The sequence below is a fragment of the Vidua chalybeata genome, chromosome 3, assembly GCF_026979565.1.
Source record: "Vidua chalybeata isolate OUT-0048 chromosome 3, bVidCha1 merged haplotype, whole genome shotgun sequence".
NCBI lineage: Eukaryota > Metazoa > Chordata > Aves > Passeriformes > Viduidae > Vidua > Vidua chalybeata.
The window spans coordinates 89,971,211-89,990,109 of NC_071532.1; the positions used below are offsets into that span (position 1 = coordinate 89,971,211).

Below are 18,899 nucleotides of genomic sequence, written 5' to 3' on the forward strand. Positions count from 1 at the left end.
CACATGCCCCCTCTAGATTAGGCCAGCTCCTAGTGAGGATGATACTTTTACAAACCAGGAGATGATGTTGAATATAGTAGGAAACGGGAAGTCCAGAAATAATGTGGAGGCAAGTATAAATTCAAGGTTTTTTTTGTCAAGTGTCTCCAATTAGAAATGGAGAGAAAGCAATTTCAAGCAATTTCAAGTCTTCATTCAAGATGAAATAAGCCTGCAGCCATCTTTGCCAGTATTGCTTACTGCATTTGTAGTTAGTAATGTTTTTGAACCTTTGTAAAGTTCAGTAAGACATATCTTTTTTTTTCACTTGATGCTTAAATTGGTATGCCAGTGTGTTTGTGCCTGAAAAAATCTTACTGTTTAATTGTTTGTTTTGTTTTTATTATTTACAAGGTGGAATATATGTTGGTAAAATTTGACCATGAGAATAAGAAAGTGCGTTTGTTACTCTGTGGTGAAGAAGTTCTTCAAACACTGCAAGACAAGGGGGAGAAGGTAAACCCCAAGTGAGTAGCTGTTTCCAGTTTCTTTTTTTTTTTTTTTTTTTTTAAATCCTCCTGTTACGATACTGTGTAAAATTTTATTAACCTCACTTAACATTCAAGTCTGCTATTGGTAAAACTGTAAACCACAGATACTGATAATTTTCAGATAAATCTGGGGTTCAGGAAGTGAAAGATTTTGAGCACGCTTGCAGGCAGTCCATGTAGTTTTTGCTTTGAAATAAAGGAGGATGTAATGGTGAGCCCACAGAAGTTGCAGTTTGGGTGCTTGTTTTGTCTTGCTCTGATTTTGTGTCTGTGTGTATGCAGTAATCCATGTCCCATAAAGTACATGTGCATGTGTACTTGCTCCTGTACCTCTTGATTGCAGGAGCAAGTGAGGGCTGTATAGGAGAAGCCTGTTGTCTGTAGGAGCACTTTCTCATTTCTGGAAGAACTAGAAGTGTAGATGTAAGAATGGCAGGGAAGTTTTTTCCCTATCCTCTCCTGTGGAAAAGCAGTAGTGATCTGTTTTTCTGGTTCTGGTTAAAACCCCAAGAAACAAAGCTTGAGACAGATGCTAAGAGTGACTGCAATTTGGTGTAGGCAAATCCTGCACTACACAGCAACACTATTACTACACTGCCAAATTGCACCTTGCTTTCTTTTCACCAATTCCTGATGAGGTACATTGTACCTGGTGAGGTACATTGGCAGGTACATTGTGTCCCTCTATCAAATATTAGGAGATTTTTCTTGCAAGTGATACTAATTTCTGAAATTCTCACAAACAATTCAACGTTTTTGAAATTGCAGAAATATTTAAATGTACCTCTTCTTTCATTATAGTCACCCAACACTCTGGAGACCAGAATATGGAAGTTACATGATTGAAGGAACACCTGGACAGCCATATGGGGGAACCATGTCTGAATTCAACACTGTGCAAGACAACATGAGGAAAAGACGGCAAGAGGCTGCTTCTGTACTCAAAGAAAATGAGGCTGTTTGCACAGTGACATCATTTCCAAGGTGAGATGGTTGCTGAAGTGTAATGCCATGTTTCCTGTTCTCGTTACACACTTTTTCTCCTTATTGCATATAGCTAAACTGCTCAGTGAAATAGAGAAAAATATGATTTGATTAAAGTACTTTGGCTTTATGTTCCAGTCATGTCTCCTAAATTTTTTATTGCAACAAGACAAGCAAATAAGTATCTTTAACATTTTTAGGTTGCTTCTAACCTGTGATGATTTTGTATTAGGAGAGAATCCTGAATATTTGTGACACAAAGCGTTAAGTCTAGAATAGTCTACCACCTTGAGTTGATACAGAAAATTATATAGAAAAGGTTTCTCTTTACCTATTTTGCAAACTGTGGTCTTTATAAGTACCAGTTTTGCAAAACATGGCTAACCTGATCTATTTTTAATACTTTTTTTGCACTAAAGTACATGCAAGCTTCTGGTAGTTTAGGGCACCCAGACTTAGTATTTCTATTATACAATACTCTACTTACTGAATCTAGAAAGGAGAGCATCTCTCCTGGGTTAATAATACCCTTACAAAGAATAGATTTCATCATTTTTATTGTTGTAAAGGAGTTCTTGAAGAAATTAGATTTAGGATGAACTTCATTATCTAGGAGAAACTGTATTTTGACATTGCTTTGAAATAGAATTCTAGGCAGAGATTTATTATATTCATTCTAACTAGCCTGGTCATTGAAATGAATGAAGATAGTTATGCTTATAATGGTATAAAAGTTGCTCTGCAGTTGAAGAGCAACAGCTGGCCTTACTGGCTAGTTTCTTTTGTAATATAGAATGCAATAGCCCAAAATTCTTGCTGAGAGGAGGAACAATACAAAACATGCTTTAGCAGCCGTGGTGCCAAAATTTCTGCATAATGCCCCATGAATGCTGTTTTAAGAACACTCTTTGACAAAATTTACTTTCACTTTATTAGAGGTATACTAGATGTAATAAGAGTTTATTTAAAGTTCAGTGGTTAAGTAGTTGTCAGTGCATTAGAGAACTGTGTTTTCTTCCCCTGCAAACTTACAGGTACATTATGTCATTTAGTAAGTTTTACATGCAAATGTTTTGGACCTTATTTGCAGGGAATAAAGGGAGAGGACTTGTTAATCCCTTTGTAGATACAGATAAGTACTTTTTACATAACTGTAGGAGCAGTACACTGGACTTCAGTGAAAGCCAGTAAGTAATAAAAGGTAGTTTGTTTATAACTTACAGATCATTCCAAGCATACTTTCATCCCTCAGAGGTTGCTCTCCCTAGGCTAGCCTAATTTGGTTTATTATTTCTGCCTTTTGCTGTCTTTCCATTCAAGTCCTTGTTGGTTTGACTGAAGTCTTGCTAACATGTATTTCTGAGGTTTCATGGGGTTGAAGTTTTTTGCCACATTGTCTCTACAATAACATGTAGGTATGCCTGTGTGCATCTGGGCATGTACACTTGTATATAATAAAATCCGTTAATTTGAAAAGACAAGAAAACTTATTAGAGTGCTGACAGAAGAAAGGTAAAGAAGTAAGCTTATTCAAATCAAAATAATTCAGTTAAAAATGAACTATTTGAAAATGCTTAAATATTAAAAATTTATAGCTTAGATACTAAATAAGTGTCCCCAGTTCCTAAATTTGTGATTCATCACTGCTGGGCCAGAAAGTTGTTTTCTTTCCTGAGGACTGGAGGGATGCAGTTTACAATGTGGCACTTAGCTAAGTGATTAAGCTGGCTTTACAAGTTGTAGAACAACTTACTTAGGAAACCAGGAAGAAGAAACAATATTGAACATAAATAATATTCTCGGAAGTGTGTTTCTTGATATTTTGAGTAGTTTGTAATTTTATCAGCTACTTTTTTTAACTATCCAAATACTAGAGCCTTTCACCACTATCTTTGCCCTTTTTGCTGTGTAACATGGAGAAACTAATCTTCTACTTTACCTCAACCTTGTCAAATGTTCCTTTGTCTCAGCTGTACTGAGAGCTTATTCTTGTTTCAGGTGGCTCTGAAACTTAAAATGGAGTTTCTCAAAGGGGAGGCGTGTATTCTGATTAGCTTGCATATCTCTCAGCATTTACACCTAACAGCTGCAATTTTTCTTTGCTTATGACATTCATCTCATAGGGGTTTTCAGAGTTCTAGAAGTGTTATAAGACTTAGGATATGTGTACCACTTGAAATTACCTCTAATTCTTGCAGAGTTGCTTAAGCATATATTTTGAAAGGGATAGATTTTTAAGAGTAGGCCTGGATAAATTACTTTGCCAGTCAACTTGTATCCTCAAGATAAACTTTGAAGCACAGAATGCAGCTGCATGTCAGTATTAACAACAAAAACTAACACATTAAAATGTGTGTGTACCCCAGGTAGTACTGAAGTTTCCTGCTTCAGCCACTGAAAATGTTCATGTTTGCTGTCTAATGACAGACTGGTGGGGTTACTTTAAAAAAAAGGCTGTATTAACCACTGTGGAAGGTGGTTGTTGGCTGGCTGTCTACTAGAATCCTAATCTCTGATCATCTGACCGTTCTAAAATCACAGTCTGTTTTCATTACAGCTTGGATCTCATTGTTGTGTTACATAGGTTAGGCTGTCCTGGGTTTACACTGCCAGATTATATGCCAACACCAGTAGAAGGAGGAGCTTCAAAATCCCTCTTTTTTCCAGATGAAGCCATCAATAAACATCCTAGATTTAGGTAAGAATATTTGGGAAATTTGAGAAGTTGAATATTTTGTCCCTATCTAAATATCACAGACATATCTGCAAATTCTTTACATTACTGGAATAGAGAGCACTGTAGCTGGTTGCTGCAGATATCAGAAGGACTTGGACAGAAGTGGTTGTGATGTATTTTCTTTTCAAAGTGTCTTAAGAAAACTAATGGTTAAGTTGAAGGAGCTTTATATAATAGTTAACACTATTATGGGGCAAAAAGTGTTGATTTTGCTACTGCAAAATTGTTTCCAGTTTGAAGCCCTGTACCTAAATGCTTCCATCACGGTTAATCCAGCTCTCCCTTAGGTATGTCACAGTGACATCTCTGTACCCAGTAGCTTGCCCTGGTTACTCTGAGATGGATGATGTACTTCTCGCTGTAAAATGAGACTTTAGCCAATGAAAACCATTCTGTTTAAAAACTAAGCATACCTTTTTACTTGGCCTTGTATTCTTCAGGTCTGTAGCCTTTTATTTCTGACTGTTTTGTTAGTATAGTACTGTGAAGTCCATCAAAATAAGACTGACTTTACTGAAGAAAAATTCAGTGTTGTATCTTTTACAGTCTGTCTTAAAACTAGGAAAAGAAGCATCCTGGAGGAGAGTACTCAGAATAAATAGAAAGTTGACATTCTGAAACCATAAAAATTGTTGAGAAAGTTGCTGCAAAAATATTTGCATAAAGAGAAAATTTCATATAATCCAAAAAGTTTTTTCTTTTGTTATAGTACACTGACCAGAAACATTCGACACCGAAGAGGAGAGAAGGTTGTGATAAATGTGCCAAGTGAGTAAATTCAGTCTTATCTTTGTTCTTTTTATGAATAATTGTTTAGTCTCATGCTCTGAATTACTGAGTACCTGTATTTTCCACACAGTATTTAAAGATAAGAACACACCATCACCTTTCATTGAAACATTTCCTAATGACGATGGAGAAGCAGCAAAGGCAGCTAAGCCAGACTACATATATATGGATGCTATGGGTTTTGGAATGGGAAACTGCTGTCTCCAGGTAAAGTGCATCTGCTTTCAAGGTGTTACTATACATTGTCTTCTCTCAACACTTCCCTTTTTAAGACTTGTCTTGTGTCTACTTTCACTTTCTTCAACTGATGCATTGTACATCAGGGTGGCAAAAGGGGAGATAAAAGACCAAGTGGTATGTCTAGTATTCTAGTCTTAAAATCCAAGTATGTTGGGGTTTTGTAGCCAGGTTTTGCTAGCAGAGGGGCTGCAGGGGCGGCTGCTGTGAGAAGGTGCTTCTCCAATGAGAAGGAAGCTTCTCCCATGTCCAACAGAGCCAGTGCCAGCTGGCTCCAAGACGCACCCACCAAGGCTGAGCCCACCAGTGACATTGGTAGCACCTCTGTGGTACATACAGTAAGAAGGAGGGGGAAAACTCTGCCTGACACTGCAGGTGAAGATAGGAATGAGAATATGTAAGAGGAACAGCTCTGCAGGCACCAAGATCAGTGAAGAAATAGGGGGAGGAGATGTTCAAGGTGGCAGAGCTGAGATTCCCCTGGGGCCTGCAGTGAAGATCATGGTATGGCAGGAGCTTGGCTTTGGAGCAGAGATCCATCTGCAGCCCCTGGAGGACCCCACACCAAAACAGGTGGATGCATGAAGGAGGAAGGACCTGTCGCCCCATGGAGTACCCATGCTGGAGCACTCAGTTCCTGAAAGACTGAACCCTATGGAAGGGACCCATGCTGGAGCAGTTAATTAAGTGTAGCCCATGAGAAGGACTGTTGTGGTGTAAACCCAGACAGCAAGTAAGTACCATGCCATTGCTCCCTTACACACACATATACCCTCTTGCCCCTGGTGGGATGAGGGGGCAAGTCAGACAAAGGTGACTTGTAGGTTGAGATAAAAACTGCTTAATAATTGAAATAAAATAAAAATAATAGCAATGGTAATGAAAATAAGAGGGGGGAGAATAAAACTCAAGAAGAATGTGGTGCTCAGCAGAACAGTTGCTCACAACCTGCTGACAAATGCTCAGCCTGTCCCCAAGCAGCAATTGGCCCCTCCTAGCCAACTCCCCCAGTTTATGTACTAAGCATGATGCCATATGGTATGGGATATCCCTTTGGCCAATTCAGGTCCCAGCTGTGCTCTCTCCTGGCTTCTTGTGCAGCTGCTCACTGGCAAAGCATGGGAAACTGAGAAGTCCTTAATTTAGAATAAGCCCTGCTCAGCAAGAACTAAAACATCAGTGTGTTATCAACATTATTCCCATACTGAATCTACAACACAGAACTGTAACCAGCCACTAGGAACAAAAGTAATTATCCCACCTGATGCCAGGATAAAGACTCATGTTGGAGCAGTGAACATGTTCACTGGAGAACTGTCCCAGGGAAGGGACCCCACACTGAGTCAAGAGTGTGAGGAGTCCTCCTGCTGAGGGGAAGGAGCAGCAGAGACAATGTGTAGTGAACTGACCACAGCCCTCATTCCTCATTCTCTTGCACTGCTGGGAGGGGAGGAAGTAGAGAATTTGGGAGTGAAGTGAATTTTAAGATTTAGTTTTTATTTCTCATTGTTCTACTCTGATTTGACTTGTAATAAATTCGATTCATTTCCCCAAGTTAGGCCTGTTTAGCCTGTGACAGTAACTGGTGAGTGATATCCACCACACCAAGTTGGGTCAGTGTTGATCTGCTGGAGGGTAGGAAGGCTCTGCAGAGGGACCTGGACAGGCTGGATCAGTGAGATGAGGCCAATTGTGTGTGGTTCAGTAAGACAAAACACTGTGTCCTGCACTTTGGCCACCACAAGCCCTTGCAGAGCTGCAAGCTGGGGACAGAGTGGCTGGAAAGCTGCCTGGTGGAAGAGGAGCTGGGAGTGCTGGTTGAGATCCAACTGATCATGAATCAGTGTGTGCCCAGGTGTATCAGCAATAGTGTGACCAGGACAGTGATTGTCCCCCTGTACTCTGCACTGCTGAGGCCACACCTCCAGTGCTGGGTCCAGTTCTGGGCCCCTCACAATGAGAAAGAAGTTGAGAGGCTGGAGTGAGTCCAGGGAAGGGCAGTGGAGCTGGGGAAGGTCTGGAGCACAAGTCCTGTGAGGAGCAGCTGAGGGAGCTGGGGGCGATAAGCCTGGAGACAAGGAGGCTCAGGGGAGACCTTATCACTGTCTACAAGTGCCTGAAAGGAGGCTGTAGCCAGGTTGGGGTTGGCCTCTTCTCTCAGGCAACCAGCGCCAGGACAAGAGGAAATGGCTTCAAGCTGCACCTAGCAGGGTTCAGGTTGGACATCAGGAAGAAATTCTTCACAGAAGGGGTGACTAGATATTGGAATGGGCTGCCCAGGGAGGTGGTGGAGTCACTGTACCTAGAGGTGTTTAAGGAAATACTGGATGTGCCCTCAGTGCCATGGTCTAGTTGACAAGGTGGTGTTCAGTCATAGGCTGGACTCAGTGATCTCAGAGGTCTTTTCCAATCTAATTGATTCAGTGTTCTCTCCCTGGCCTTACTTTGATCCTTAAGCCTTCTGTTACGTTTTCTCTTCCCTATCCAGCAAAAGAGGGGAGTGATTAAATGGCTTTGGTGGATATCTGGCATCCAGGCAGGGTCAATCTAATACACCAGGTTTATTCACTCGATTTATTGGGTTATTTTCTGCTAATATTCAAACATAATTGGATGACTTGCTGAGAGAGTTTCTTGAACTGGCCAAACCACATTTGATCAAGCACCTGCTCCTGAAACTCCAGCACTTTTTGGATATGAAAGGTCATCCTCTACTCCGGTCATCTTTTAGGCATGACCAAGGGACATTGCAGAGGTGGAAACTGAACTGTCTTGTAGTAACGAGAGAGGTTTTTTAGTTACTCATTTTGGGTGTTCTCCTTCTTCTGCACTCTTAGAACAGCAAAAGGAGGGAGTGGCAAGAGGTTGTGGGAATATTTTTAAAAATAAGTAGCTTTCTGTTTTTGTATAATTTTATTTCATTTACAAACATCATGAACTCCTGTATAAAGTTCCTCATTCTTAAATATTTTTAGCTATCTGCTAAGGAGTTGTCTTCTCACTGCTTGTTACCACGAATCTACCAAATCCATGTGGGTAGTTGTCTTCTGTGACTGTGTGCTGGAAGATATTTTTGATTTCTGTTTTCTCTCATTTGAGCATGACCACTTTTTATGGTTTTTAGTAATTTGCCTGAGATATTCCTGTCTCACAGTATCTTTCATTTAAAACCAGGTGCTGAATAATAAGAGTGCTTTAATTCTTTCATTTTCTGTTTGTTTTAAATGTTTTTCTGATGCTGGGCATTAACACCTTAGGTAATCATGGTGTATTTGACTCCTGATAAAATGTGCCTGTTCCCACCACAGTCTTGGAAGCAGGGCTAGGAAGAGGCTACTGTTAACACTCTATGGGATTAAAGGCTCTTCTTGTTTCATAGCAGGGACAGAAAACGTTGTAAAAAGCACTCCCTTTGAGCTTGAGAAACAATAAAAACTGTATAAATAAAAGTTCTTGACAGGTGCAGCATATGGTTTCTTGTCATTAGGGCAAATCTGATGAGATAGTAAAGTGTACATAAAACTGTGTGGTTTTACAAGGTGTTAGTTTGCCATGGTTTGTTTTATACCATCTCTCTTATTTAAGACCAATAAAAGAAATCCAGGCTTATTCAGTCATTGTATGAACTTTAAAAACATTACTGAATTCCTTTTTAAAGGAGTACTATTTTACTCTTGCATACTGCTGCATTTTATTATTACATTCTGGTAATAAGTGGCCAAATTCATATTTGGTAGTCCTGTTATCATCAAAGGGAGAATGAAAACAAGGCTGGCAGCTGCTTCTGTATCAACTGATAATTCCTGATAACTGACTAGAAGAAAACATTGCCCACCTATTTTTGTAAGGTAGTCTGTAGTATTTATACTTCCTTTCATGTTTAAGGGGTGGTCTTGTTGGTTTGGTTTTTGTTCTTTTTTTTTTTTTTTTTGTACTGCATGCCAAGCTACAACTTGGTTTGTTACATTTCCAGAGGTAAAAATGATGGCCTGCACTGGCAGTGCATGTAGCCCTTCTGGAGAAGACAGCCATGTCCTTTTCCTCTCTAATGGGACATTTGCCTAGAAACCATGTTGAATCTCAGATTAAATGTGGTTTGGAATAAATATAAAAGGAAGGGGGAAGCAAATACCACTGTCTGAGCTAAGAGTGTAGGTGTCCTGTCAACCCAACCCCACTTCAAGGCTGGCTCCCTAGTGCTAAATGTCCAAAATTAATGATGAGAAATCATACTTAGCTGCTTTTCTGCAAGATAATTACTTAATCTTGTCTTTTAACCACCTGGGTTTTTGTTTGTTTGCTTGATTTTTTTCTGAAAAGACAAAACAAGCCACTTGGAGGCTAGACACAGAAGGAATATTTTCTCCACAGCACAGCTGTTTTCTAATTTGGGATGTTTTAATGAATATTGGATGAAGATTTAAAAATACAAACACAAACAAATCCCATATTTCCCCTATACCACCATCATTAACACCCCTCCAAAAAAAATCCATCACTGAAGCACCAGTGAACTCAGGAGTTTTGGAGGGATTTGTTGGTTGAGGTTTTTTTTAAAGTCTTACTTGAGGTGCAGTTTGGTTTAGTGGCAAGCTGAGAAGAAAACTTAGGTTTGTGGGACGTTCTAATTACTGTCCTTGGAATAGGAAAGCCTGTGTACAACTGGAATTCTTCAGGACAGCAAGCAGAGGTGGTGGTTTAGAGCTGAAGCCTCTTGTATAATGTCATGATAGTGGTACAGGCGTACATTCCCATCTTAAGTTTTCTTCTGATCTGTGAATACAGAAACTGCGAAGACAAAGGGAGTTTTGAGACTGATCACTCTGTGCAGTTTTTAAATTCATGAAGTGTTGGTTTACAAAGGCTAGAGGGTAAGGTCTGCTACTTTTGTCTTTTGTCTGATGCTGCTCTGAGTAAATTTCACAAAAATATTATAAAGGAGTTACCTATTCCAGTGGCCTATCTGTGGTATGGCTTCCAAAACGTTAATGCTTTCTGCAAATAATACTTCTTTTTATTTCTTTGCTGGGTTCTAGCCTCTAATACAGAAAAAGCTGGACTTTTTGTTTTTTTAATGAAAGTTGCAGTAGATAGACAGATAGTCTTTTTTCCCCACAGTTTTTCAGGATCAAAGGCATCTTGAAATGTTCTTTAAAACAGGATTAGTGTCACATAAAACAAATGTTAAATCTACAATAGAGTCTGACTAAGTTGTTCTAAGTAAGTAGGTTCCTGGCTTACTTCCTGAAGGTGCATTACTCACCCATGTGTATTCTAAATGTTAACTCAGTTTTCTTTGATTCTGGCAAGTGTTTGTATATTCAGCCTCACCATAGAAGCATTATGGACTGAAATCTTTTAATGAACATGGAAATGGCCTGGAAAGAAGCCTGTAATATAAATGCTACTGAAGGTGGGGCAGAAATGTGTCCAAGACTTAAGGGGAAAACCCACACAAAACCAAACAAAAAATCCTAAAATTTTTAGGATATAAATAATTTTATTATATGCTTGATTTTAAATCTAGGAAGACTGTTCTTGTTGTATGATGACAGAAATTTGATAGCAACTGTACATCTTCCAACAGGTAACATTTCAGGCTTGCAGCATTTCTGAAGCAAGGTATCTCTATGATCAGCTAGCTACAATTTGTCCCATTGTGGTAAGTAATGGACATCTGTCAGCTGAACTGTTCCTTAGTGACAAAAACCACTTTATATAAAAAAATAATACCCAAATTGTAAGCTCACAAATTGGGTACTCTGGGAAAAGACTCTTTATAGGTTGCCACGTGAATCGTGTTAACTATTTAATGTGCAATTGACCTTACAAAACAGATATTATCTGTTCCTTCTTGGCCCTTGTGTCTATTTCTTCCCCTTTGTTCTCACTCCCACATGTATGAGACTCTTGTTGAATAGTTTTAGAAATAGATTTTGGCAGATTTCATGAAAGCAAGGCAAGCTTGCTCCTTAAAACAATTTTTAATTTTTCAACTGGTGTTGAAAACCCTCTGGTGCTACAGAGGATTTCAGCTTAAGTTGTTTAAATCTGTCCCTTTTATAAGCACGTTGTCATAAACAGCTGTTTATAACAGGAGTTGTGAAAATAAAATATCTGTCTGGTCTGAATGATGAGTAGATCCTGCCTTGAGTGAGGTATGTTCCAGCTGTGTTACTAAGGTGCTCGGCCAAACAAAAATAAACAAAATTAAATGATTGCCAGGTGAACTTCAGAAGTGAGCAAGCAGAATACTTGCTGATTTGTCTCAAAAGTGCTTCTGCCAGTGTCACTTTTGTGTTCCTTAAATGCTGATCTGTAGAGGTGAAACATTTGGAGAGTGTCAGAAGCCACTTCAGGAATGCTAACCCTTGACCCAGGCGTTTTTCAGAGGTACCAGTTGAGGTATTTCTGGTTATATGGGCTTTGGCTCTACGTTAAACTGAAATACATATACTTCAGCTCCTTCTGGATCCCTTTCCAGTGGGGCTGTATTTTGCTTTTGGTTCCTTGGCCTGTCCTTTCTTTTGATCCCAGGCTGTTTCATTGTAGATGGCATTGAGTGCTGCATCTCCATTCTACAGAGGCTACGTGTCTGACATTGACTGTCGCTGGGGAGTGATCTCTGCTTCCGTGGATGATCGAACGCGTGAGGAGCGAGGGCTAGAGGTAAGTCATGGCACATAGGAGGTGTCTGGGGTTTTTCGGGCAAAAAAGTTTAATCTCCTTTAGTATCAGATTCTGCTTGTGCTCATCAGAGTCCCTAATGAGGGAATGTGATGGTCTTTGTGGTAAATACAGGAGAGATGGTGTAACACTCACCTTGGTTGGTCAGTTTGTGTTAACAAATACATATTTTTAATTAGGTATGGAATCCCAGTCTTCTACAGCTGGCTAAAAAGGGCCCCAGTGATGAAACTTTCTAATTTTGCTTGAGCCCAAAAGGCAAAAATTGCACTAGATTAAATAGTGGGTGCTGCTGAGTAGTATAAACTAGAACTAAATCAAGAGAGCCAGGTATCAGAACTTGCACTTACAAAATTACATAAAATAAATCATTTTTAAAATTTATTTGAAATATTTCTTGAACTACCTATTTTAAGGGCATCTCTAACAGTGTGCACATAGTGAAACTGTTGGTACGTGTTTAATGCTTTCCAGGTGCTTTGGGTAATGGCATATTTCATCAGGAAAACATTTCTATATCTAGAGAATTCTAGTAGATGCGTGGTGACTGATTTTTTGCTCAGATTTATATGTCTGCAGACAAAATAGTTGTAATTCCAGAATCACTTTGTATTGAGCCTATTTAAGACTCGTGCTTTTAATAATTTTTATTGAGGTTGTAGGGTTTTTTAAATAGGATAGTAATTCTCGACATAAGTGTCATTAGTGAGCAAAACTTAGGTAACATTGTTAACAAGCTGTTAAAATATTGTATTCTTAAATTATATAGCCACTGAAGAACAACCATTATAGAATCAGTAAATCCAGATATGATTCCATAGACAGTTATCTATCTGAATGTGGTGAGAAATACAATGACATTGATTTGACAATAGACAAAGATATCTACGAGCACCTAATAAAGGAAGGTAAGTGTTGCTTCATTATGAGCAGGTTAAGAATTATGTTTGCAGTGTGTGGGGATATTTTATGGTTTTTGTTGTTTGTTACAAATGTTGTGCAGCCCTCAGAGTGACTCCTGCTCAGGAAGTATATGTGCAGAGTGGTCTTGAGAGTTTTTTTTTAAAGGATTCATTTGTAACAGAAACTGTCCCTAATGCATCAAACTGAGTTTCTCAAGCTGGGATTAATGTTTTATTTTTATGGAGAGAGCCGAACTGCTTTAGGAAACATGGCACAGAATGCATCAGAAAACAGGAAGAAAGGCAGCCACACCAATACTCAGCTGCCATTTCCAAACAAGAACCTGTTTGGTTTTGGGGTTTTTGCTCTTTTTAATCATTTCCTTCCTTCCTGAACTCATCACTTTAACAGGATGTGGTGGGCTGAGGTAGCACAGCAGTTTTAGATGTTTACAGTCTTGTAAAAAAAAAAATAATTTCCTAGAGCCTGTTTTGATATGTATGAATTGTTTGTTTGAATTTTCATTTTGTAGGTATTGACCACCTTTTGGCACAGCATATTGCACACTTGTTCATTCGAGACCCATTGACTTTGTTTGAGGAGAAAATACATCTAGATGATGCAAATGAATCCGACCATTTTGAGGTTATGTCCGATTTAGAGGAATTTAATAAATATATCTATAATTTCTTCTTTTATAATATTACTTAATTGGAGGATGGCTGTATTAGCTAAGGATTTTTTCATTAATTTTCCACTTTAGGTAATATTTTAGCATATGACTTTGGAGTTGTAAGCACATTCATTTATTCATTTTATCTTTTATTTAGAAGGTGATGGCTTATACTTTAAACCAAATAAAATATGAAGAACCTAAATTACAGCTATGGTATATAAATGTTAAGGGGAACTGTCAATTTTAAACCTGGTTTGTATTTTATTTATGTAGAAACCTCTCTTTTACAGCTTTATGAGGTAATAGCTGTGGTAGTATTAGGCCTTCTTAGTTCAGGATGTGTTGGCCCCTCGCGAAAAAATAAAGTCAGCTGCATGCCTGTCCCTTAGTGTCTTGTACATAATACTCAACCAAAACAGCATGAGAAAGTACAACATATTTGCTCCTAGGTTGGGTAGTTGTACTGTGAGCTTTAAGAAATTACAGCACTTGCTTTGGAACCACTTCTCTAACCTGCTAGGCTGTTCCACAGAAAACACTAGGACTCTAGTTATCTGCTTATTTTTCTTCAATTATATTATAGAATGATGTGTATCTTGATTGTGACAGATTATTTCATGTGCTTTGCAGAATATTCAGTCTACAAACTGGCAGACAATGAGGTTTAAGCCACCACCTCCAAATTCAGATATTGGATGGAGAGTGGAATTCAGACCTATGGAGGTAAGGAAGACATCAGTATGTACAAGAGCTGTGTACACAGAGCACATTTCCTTTTAAGTGGAAAAGTACCAGGCATTCTGCCATCCAGTATCAAACTCCTGTTACTTGTGCTGTGTTTTCTCCCCTTTGATTTGCTAGATGCAAGTGAAGTGGACAGCAGTATTTAATCAGGCATGGGCTGTGGGAATGTAACTGACAGGAGAATCCACTGCAGTACATCAACGCATGCTAATGGATTTGGGGTGATGGGGAAAGGAATTAGGCTTGTATTAAAGCAGCAGTAAACAAAGCCCCATTTAGCTTTTAGAGACTGTATTTCTCTAGTACATTTCCTGATACTGAACAATTCCACTGTCACAGTTTTGTTTGTTTCACAAGTGCTTTTACTCTATAGTTGTCTGTTTCTAAGCTCTCTGAATTCAATCCTTTTAGAGTGGAAATTTAAAAGCTACTGTACTTCTGTAATTAGAGAGCCTGAAGGTGCAGGTTATTAGTCTTTAGAAGCACAAGTGTGCTTTGCATTGAATTGCAGGGTTGAGTTTGTTGAAGCGTGTGCGTGCTTTGTGCGCTGGAAGTCAGTGCTGCTGATTGCGTGTGTGGATCACCCCTCGGCGAGTTCAGCGTGTGTGAACACAAGTGCCAGCATGAACATCTGAGTCAGACTGTTCCAGACTGTCCTTGCACCTCTGTTCCCACTAAAGTAATTGAATCTCAACTCCTTTCATGTCTAGGTCCAGTTAACAGACTTTGAAAACTCTGCATATGTTGTGTTTGTGGTATTGCTAACCAGAGTGATTCTATCATATAAACTGGATTTTCTCATTCCTTTGTCCAAGGTAGGTGTGAAAGATCAGATTTGTTAGAGCTAAATGTAATGCATCAAGTCTGGTTTTTATCCCCTGCAAGCTCAGAAATATTTGTCCACTTACAGAACAGTAATTTTTATCTTTCAGTCAATTTTCATCTGTTTCAGTACTTTGAATTAATTTAAACTCTACAATATTAAATAAATATGTTACTGCTGTCTCATGGAATTAAACATAGACAAATGCTGTAGGAATTTCTGTGATGCCTAGCATCGAACTTCTGAGAAATACCACGGTCACAAGGCTGTTTTGAGTCTGGGAAAGGGTATGTTTCCCCCATTTTACATACAGGGGGAAATATGTGGAACTCAAAAGAAAAGCTTTAGACTTATCTTAACATTAATGTTGCCTGTGTCTTATACTCTGTGTTTTGTTTTTATCTAGTGGGGAGAGAAAGGAAGAGTTTGGCATGCTTAGTGTTACACAGTATTTGAGTGGAAACAAATACTTCTGATTCTGGTCACAACTATGTCTTTAGACAGACAAGCCGTGCAAAATGTACTTTTTCCTTAATCTTGCCCTCACAATTGCTGAACTTTTTTGTGTGAAACTGTCCTTGCGTGTCTTTTTTCTGAGGCACTTGACCAAAAAATGTCTTTTTAGATGGATATTCCTGTGATGTTATAGGTAGCTTTAAAAAAGATCTTGTAAGGCAGAAGGCTTTTGACACTATGCTGGAAAATCCAGCATAGGCATAGTATCCTGTGGCTTTTCATAGAGTTTTTTACATTAAAATGGAGAAAAATATTGAAGTTGTAGATTTACAGTAATGATACCATACATAAATGGTATGATTTGGGATGACTTCTAAAAGGAGATGTCAGAGAGTTCAGACTCCATGAATAATGCAGCAATTTAGCAGTTAGATTACATAATTACATTGTTATTTGAGTGTCTCAAAAGCACTAAATTTTTAACTCCCAGTTAAGAGTGAGTAAGAGATCAGGTGCTGAAAGAACCTGATCAGAATTGGAGGGCTGGGGGGCTTAAAATTGCTTGAGCTTGCCAAGCAATTTGGCAGGTAATACAACACAGAATTGCACAACCATTGGTAAGCCTGCCTCTTTCAAGTAAAATAATAGGGGGTTATGGGGCTAATCTCACACTAATCTTGGCTGTCTGATTTAATGTGGTTGAATGCTCATCAGCTGGGACTGGAGTTCTTTCAAACTTTCAAAACAACCTGTTGTGTAAATAGGTTTCATAATATAAAATGAATTGAAAACAAAATTGAAAACAAAGCTTGGAAAGGTAAGAAGTAAGTGAAGATTTTGCATAGCCTTTAGTTAAATATCAGACAAAGAATTCAGCAAATTATATCTCTTTTTCTGAAGATAATGTGGTAAAGCTAATGTCCAGAAGCTGTATGATGTTAATTAATTCCCTGAGAACACACCAACCAAAGAACTTGGACAAAATCTTCCATCCAGAAAGACAGAACAATGCTTATGTCATTTGCAGAGCAAACCTCGTAGTTTGGGGGACTTCTGAGAAGCCTGAAATTTAAAACTTTTTTGCTAGCAATCTTAAGTTTAAATATCTAACATTTTTTTAGATGGAATAGATACAATTCCCATAAAAACTTACAGAAACAGAATGCTGTTTCTGGAAGTTTGTTTAATACAGTGATAATTCTTCTAAAGACAGCGATGATTTTGTTATTAAAAGCAGCAAATTATGGCTAGGGAAATTGATGTTTTCTTCTTCCTTTGGTATTTAAATTGCACCTTAAATATGAAAATAAATCTGCCAGAAGGGATGTAACCTGTTAATTGTAACTGTTCCTGTGTTTTCATCCAAACTTAAATTAGCATAGGATGTTCTAACATGATACCATTACCTATTCTACTGGAGACCCAGTTTCATAAAATGTTATCTGTTGGTGGGTTTGTCCTGGACACTGAAGAATGAAATAAAACTTTAGAAGCACAAGTGTGCTTGACCTTGTGTGATGAAATAGTAAGAAATATAGTAGATATTTCAATTTGTGAAACACAAAAGTGACAGTTTGGTAGAATCCTACTTTTCTAAAACGTCTGAAATACTTTTTTTGCCAGGTGGATGAAAACATGAAGGTGGCCCAGAAAAGAGATGCTGTACGACAGGGAATGTTTTACTTCAGAAAAGATATATGCAAAGGTATCACATCAAGTAATCTGACTAACATAGTTGTGGATGTTTAACACGTGTCTTGCCTTCTAACCATTTTTTTTCCTTTCCCTTTGTCACATGTGAAGGTGGAAATGCTGTTTTGGATGGATGTGGCTCTGCACAGAATGGGACAGGCACCGACACAGAAGAGTACACCTTAATGAGCATTGACACAATTATCAATGGGAAGGTAATAGCCCCTTCTACCTGGAACACATTCTATTCTACCCTCCCAGAAACCAGACTGAGTGTGTTTTATACTGATTCTGTTCTCTTACACAGGAAGGAGTCTTTCCTGGTTTGATCCCAATTTTGAATTCCTATCTTGAAAATATGGAAGTGGATGTGGATACAAGATGCACCATCCTAAACTATCTGAAGCTAATAAAAAAGAGAGCCTCTGGTATGTTTGATATTTTTGGACATTGACTTTCTTCGCATTTTTCTACTTTCAATTGGATAAGACTGATGGGACCTGTGGATGTCTCGTTAGCTGTTGAATCATTAGAGCAAAGGACTGGAGTGTGTTCTCTGGTTTAAATCTTGTCCTGTATTTTTGATCTTTAGTGTTTAGTGATCCATTTTAGAACTTAAATTCGGAGTAACTGATAGAGTAATAATCATGGTTTAGAGGGTAGTATATACCCAGTCCTCAGTTTTGCTTTTCAACACCATTTACTGCTGCTTTTGCTACTGTATTGTCTGTCCACTTTGTAGAAGTTTAAACATACGCTAGTCCACTTCACCCTGTCACTTGAGTGTTGTAAGAGTGTTTGAGGCTGGGTCTGATAACTTGTCTGATACTACTGGTGTGACTCCAAAGCTTACTGCTCCAACACATTCATGACTGTAAACTCAGGTCTGCTGGACCATGGGACCTAGACTTTAGCTCACTGATAAGAAAGTCCTTCTGTAAGTAGCAGAACTCCTTCAAGGCAGAGCAGGCTCTTCCACAGTCTTTACCATGTTGCAATGTTTTTCAAGACCGGTGTATAATGACTGTTTATGTTTCTTCTTAAAATTTACTTTTTAATGAGTAAAAGATGCAGGCTAAACTTAATTCAGGACTGTGTGCTTAGCTCAGGCTGCAGCAACTTCTTAACTTTTTCTGTGTAAATCCCCTGTATAACTACACTGATGTAAATTTAGCTAGATGGTAATTTTAGCCTCCTACGTTTGAGGCTAAAGAATGGGTTTTTTTCTTACCTCTCTTCCCTCTCCCACCAAGTTTTAAACTAAAGTGCTGCATTCCTTCTTAATTCTTGAAATGAAAAGCTGTAGGAGCTTTTAGGTAAAGACCTTTCCAAAGCTGAGGTGATATTCATGATTTTGTCTTATCTGGTAATTCACTACTTCAGCAGTTCTTTAGAATGGTTAACATGTTTTTAGACATTCCCTTGTCTGTTGTTTGGGGTTTTTTTCCTTCAGAGAAATGGTCTTGAGAAAACAAGGAATCCATAAATGTAGCAGGCCTTTTTCCTGAGGCCTAGTGACCAGCTGCAGGTGTTCCCCACCAAAGAAAAACTTTGCTACCTGGTGCAAAGTTGCAGTTATTGCAAAAGTCAGCTCCTCTATTTACACAGACCTAAAAGCCGTGAGAGTGAGGTAGATATGAG

At 38.6% G+C, this 18,899-nt stretch overlaps 1 protein-coding gene across 6 annotated transcripts in view; it reads left to right on the top strand.

Moving 5' to 3' along the window:
• GCLC (glutamate-cysteine ligase catalytic subunit) overlaps nucleotides 1-18,899 on the top strand; it is a 34,839-nt gene that overhangs the window by 11,894 nt on the left and 4,046 nt on the right. For 2 of the 6 annotated variants that reach the window (XM_053938422.1, XM_053938426.1), the window contains exons 2-15: nucleotides 394-506; nucleotides 1,332-1,514; nucleotides 4,072-4,212; nucleotides 4,961-5,019; nucleotides 5,111-5,247; nucleotides 10,865-10,939; nucleotides 11,830-11,946; nucleotides 12,734-12,872; nucleotides 13,400-13,512; nucleotides 14,174-14,266; nucleotides 14,998-15,102; nucleotides 17,190-17,271; nucleotides 17,370-17,473; nucleotides 17,566-17,686. In XM_053938422.1, coding sequence (XP_053794397.1) covers nucleotides 394-506; nucleotides 1,332-1,514; nucleotides 4,072-4,212; nucleotides 4,961-5,019; nucleotides 5,111-5,247; nucleotides 10,865-10,939; nucleotides 11,830-11,946; nucleotides 12,734-12,872; nucleotides 13,400-13,512; nucleotides 14,174-14,266; nucleotides 14,998-15,102; nucleotides 17,190-17,271; nucleotides 17,370-17,473; nucleotides 17,566-17,686 — 1,582 coding nt within the window. The remainder of the gene's footprint in view (nucleotides 1-393; nucleotides 507-1,331; nucleotides 1,515-4,071; nucleotides 4,213-4,960; nucleotides 5,020-5,110; nucleotides 5,248-10,864; nucleotides 10,940-11,829; nucleotides 11,947-12,733; nucleotides 12,873-13,399; nucleotides 13,513-14,173; nucleotides 14,267-14,997; nucleotides 15,103-17,189; nucleotides 17,272-17,369; nucleotides 17,474-17,565; nucleotides 17,687-18,899) is intronic. The other 4 variants (XM_053938423.1, XM_053938424.1, XM_053938425.1 and 1 more) reach the window with 4 other exon arrangements.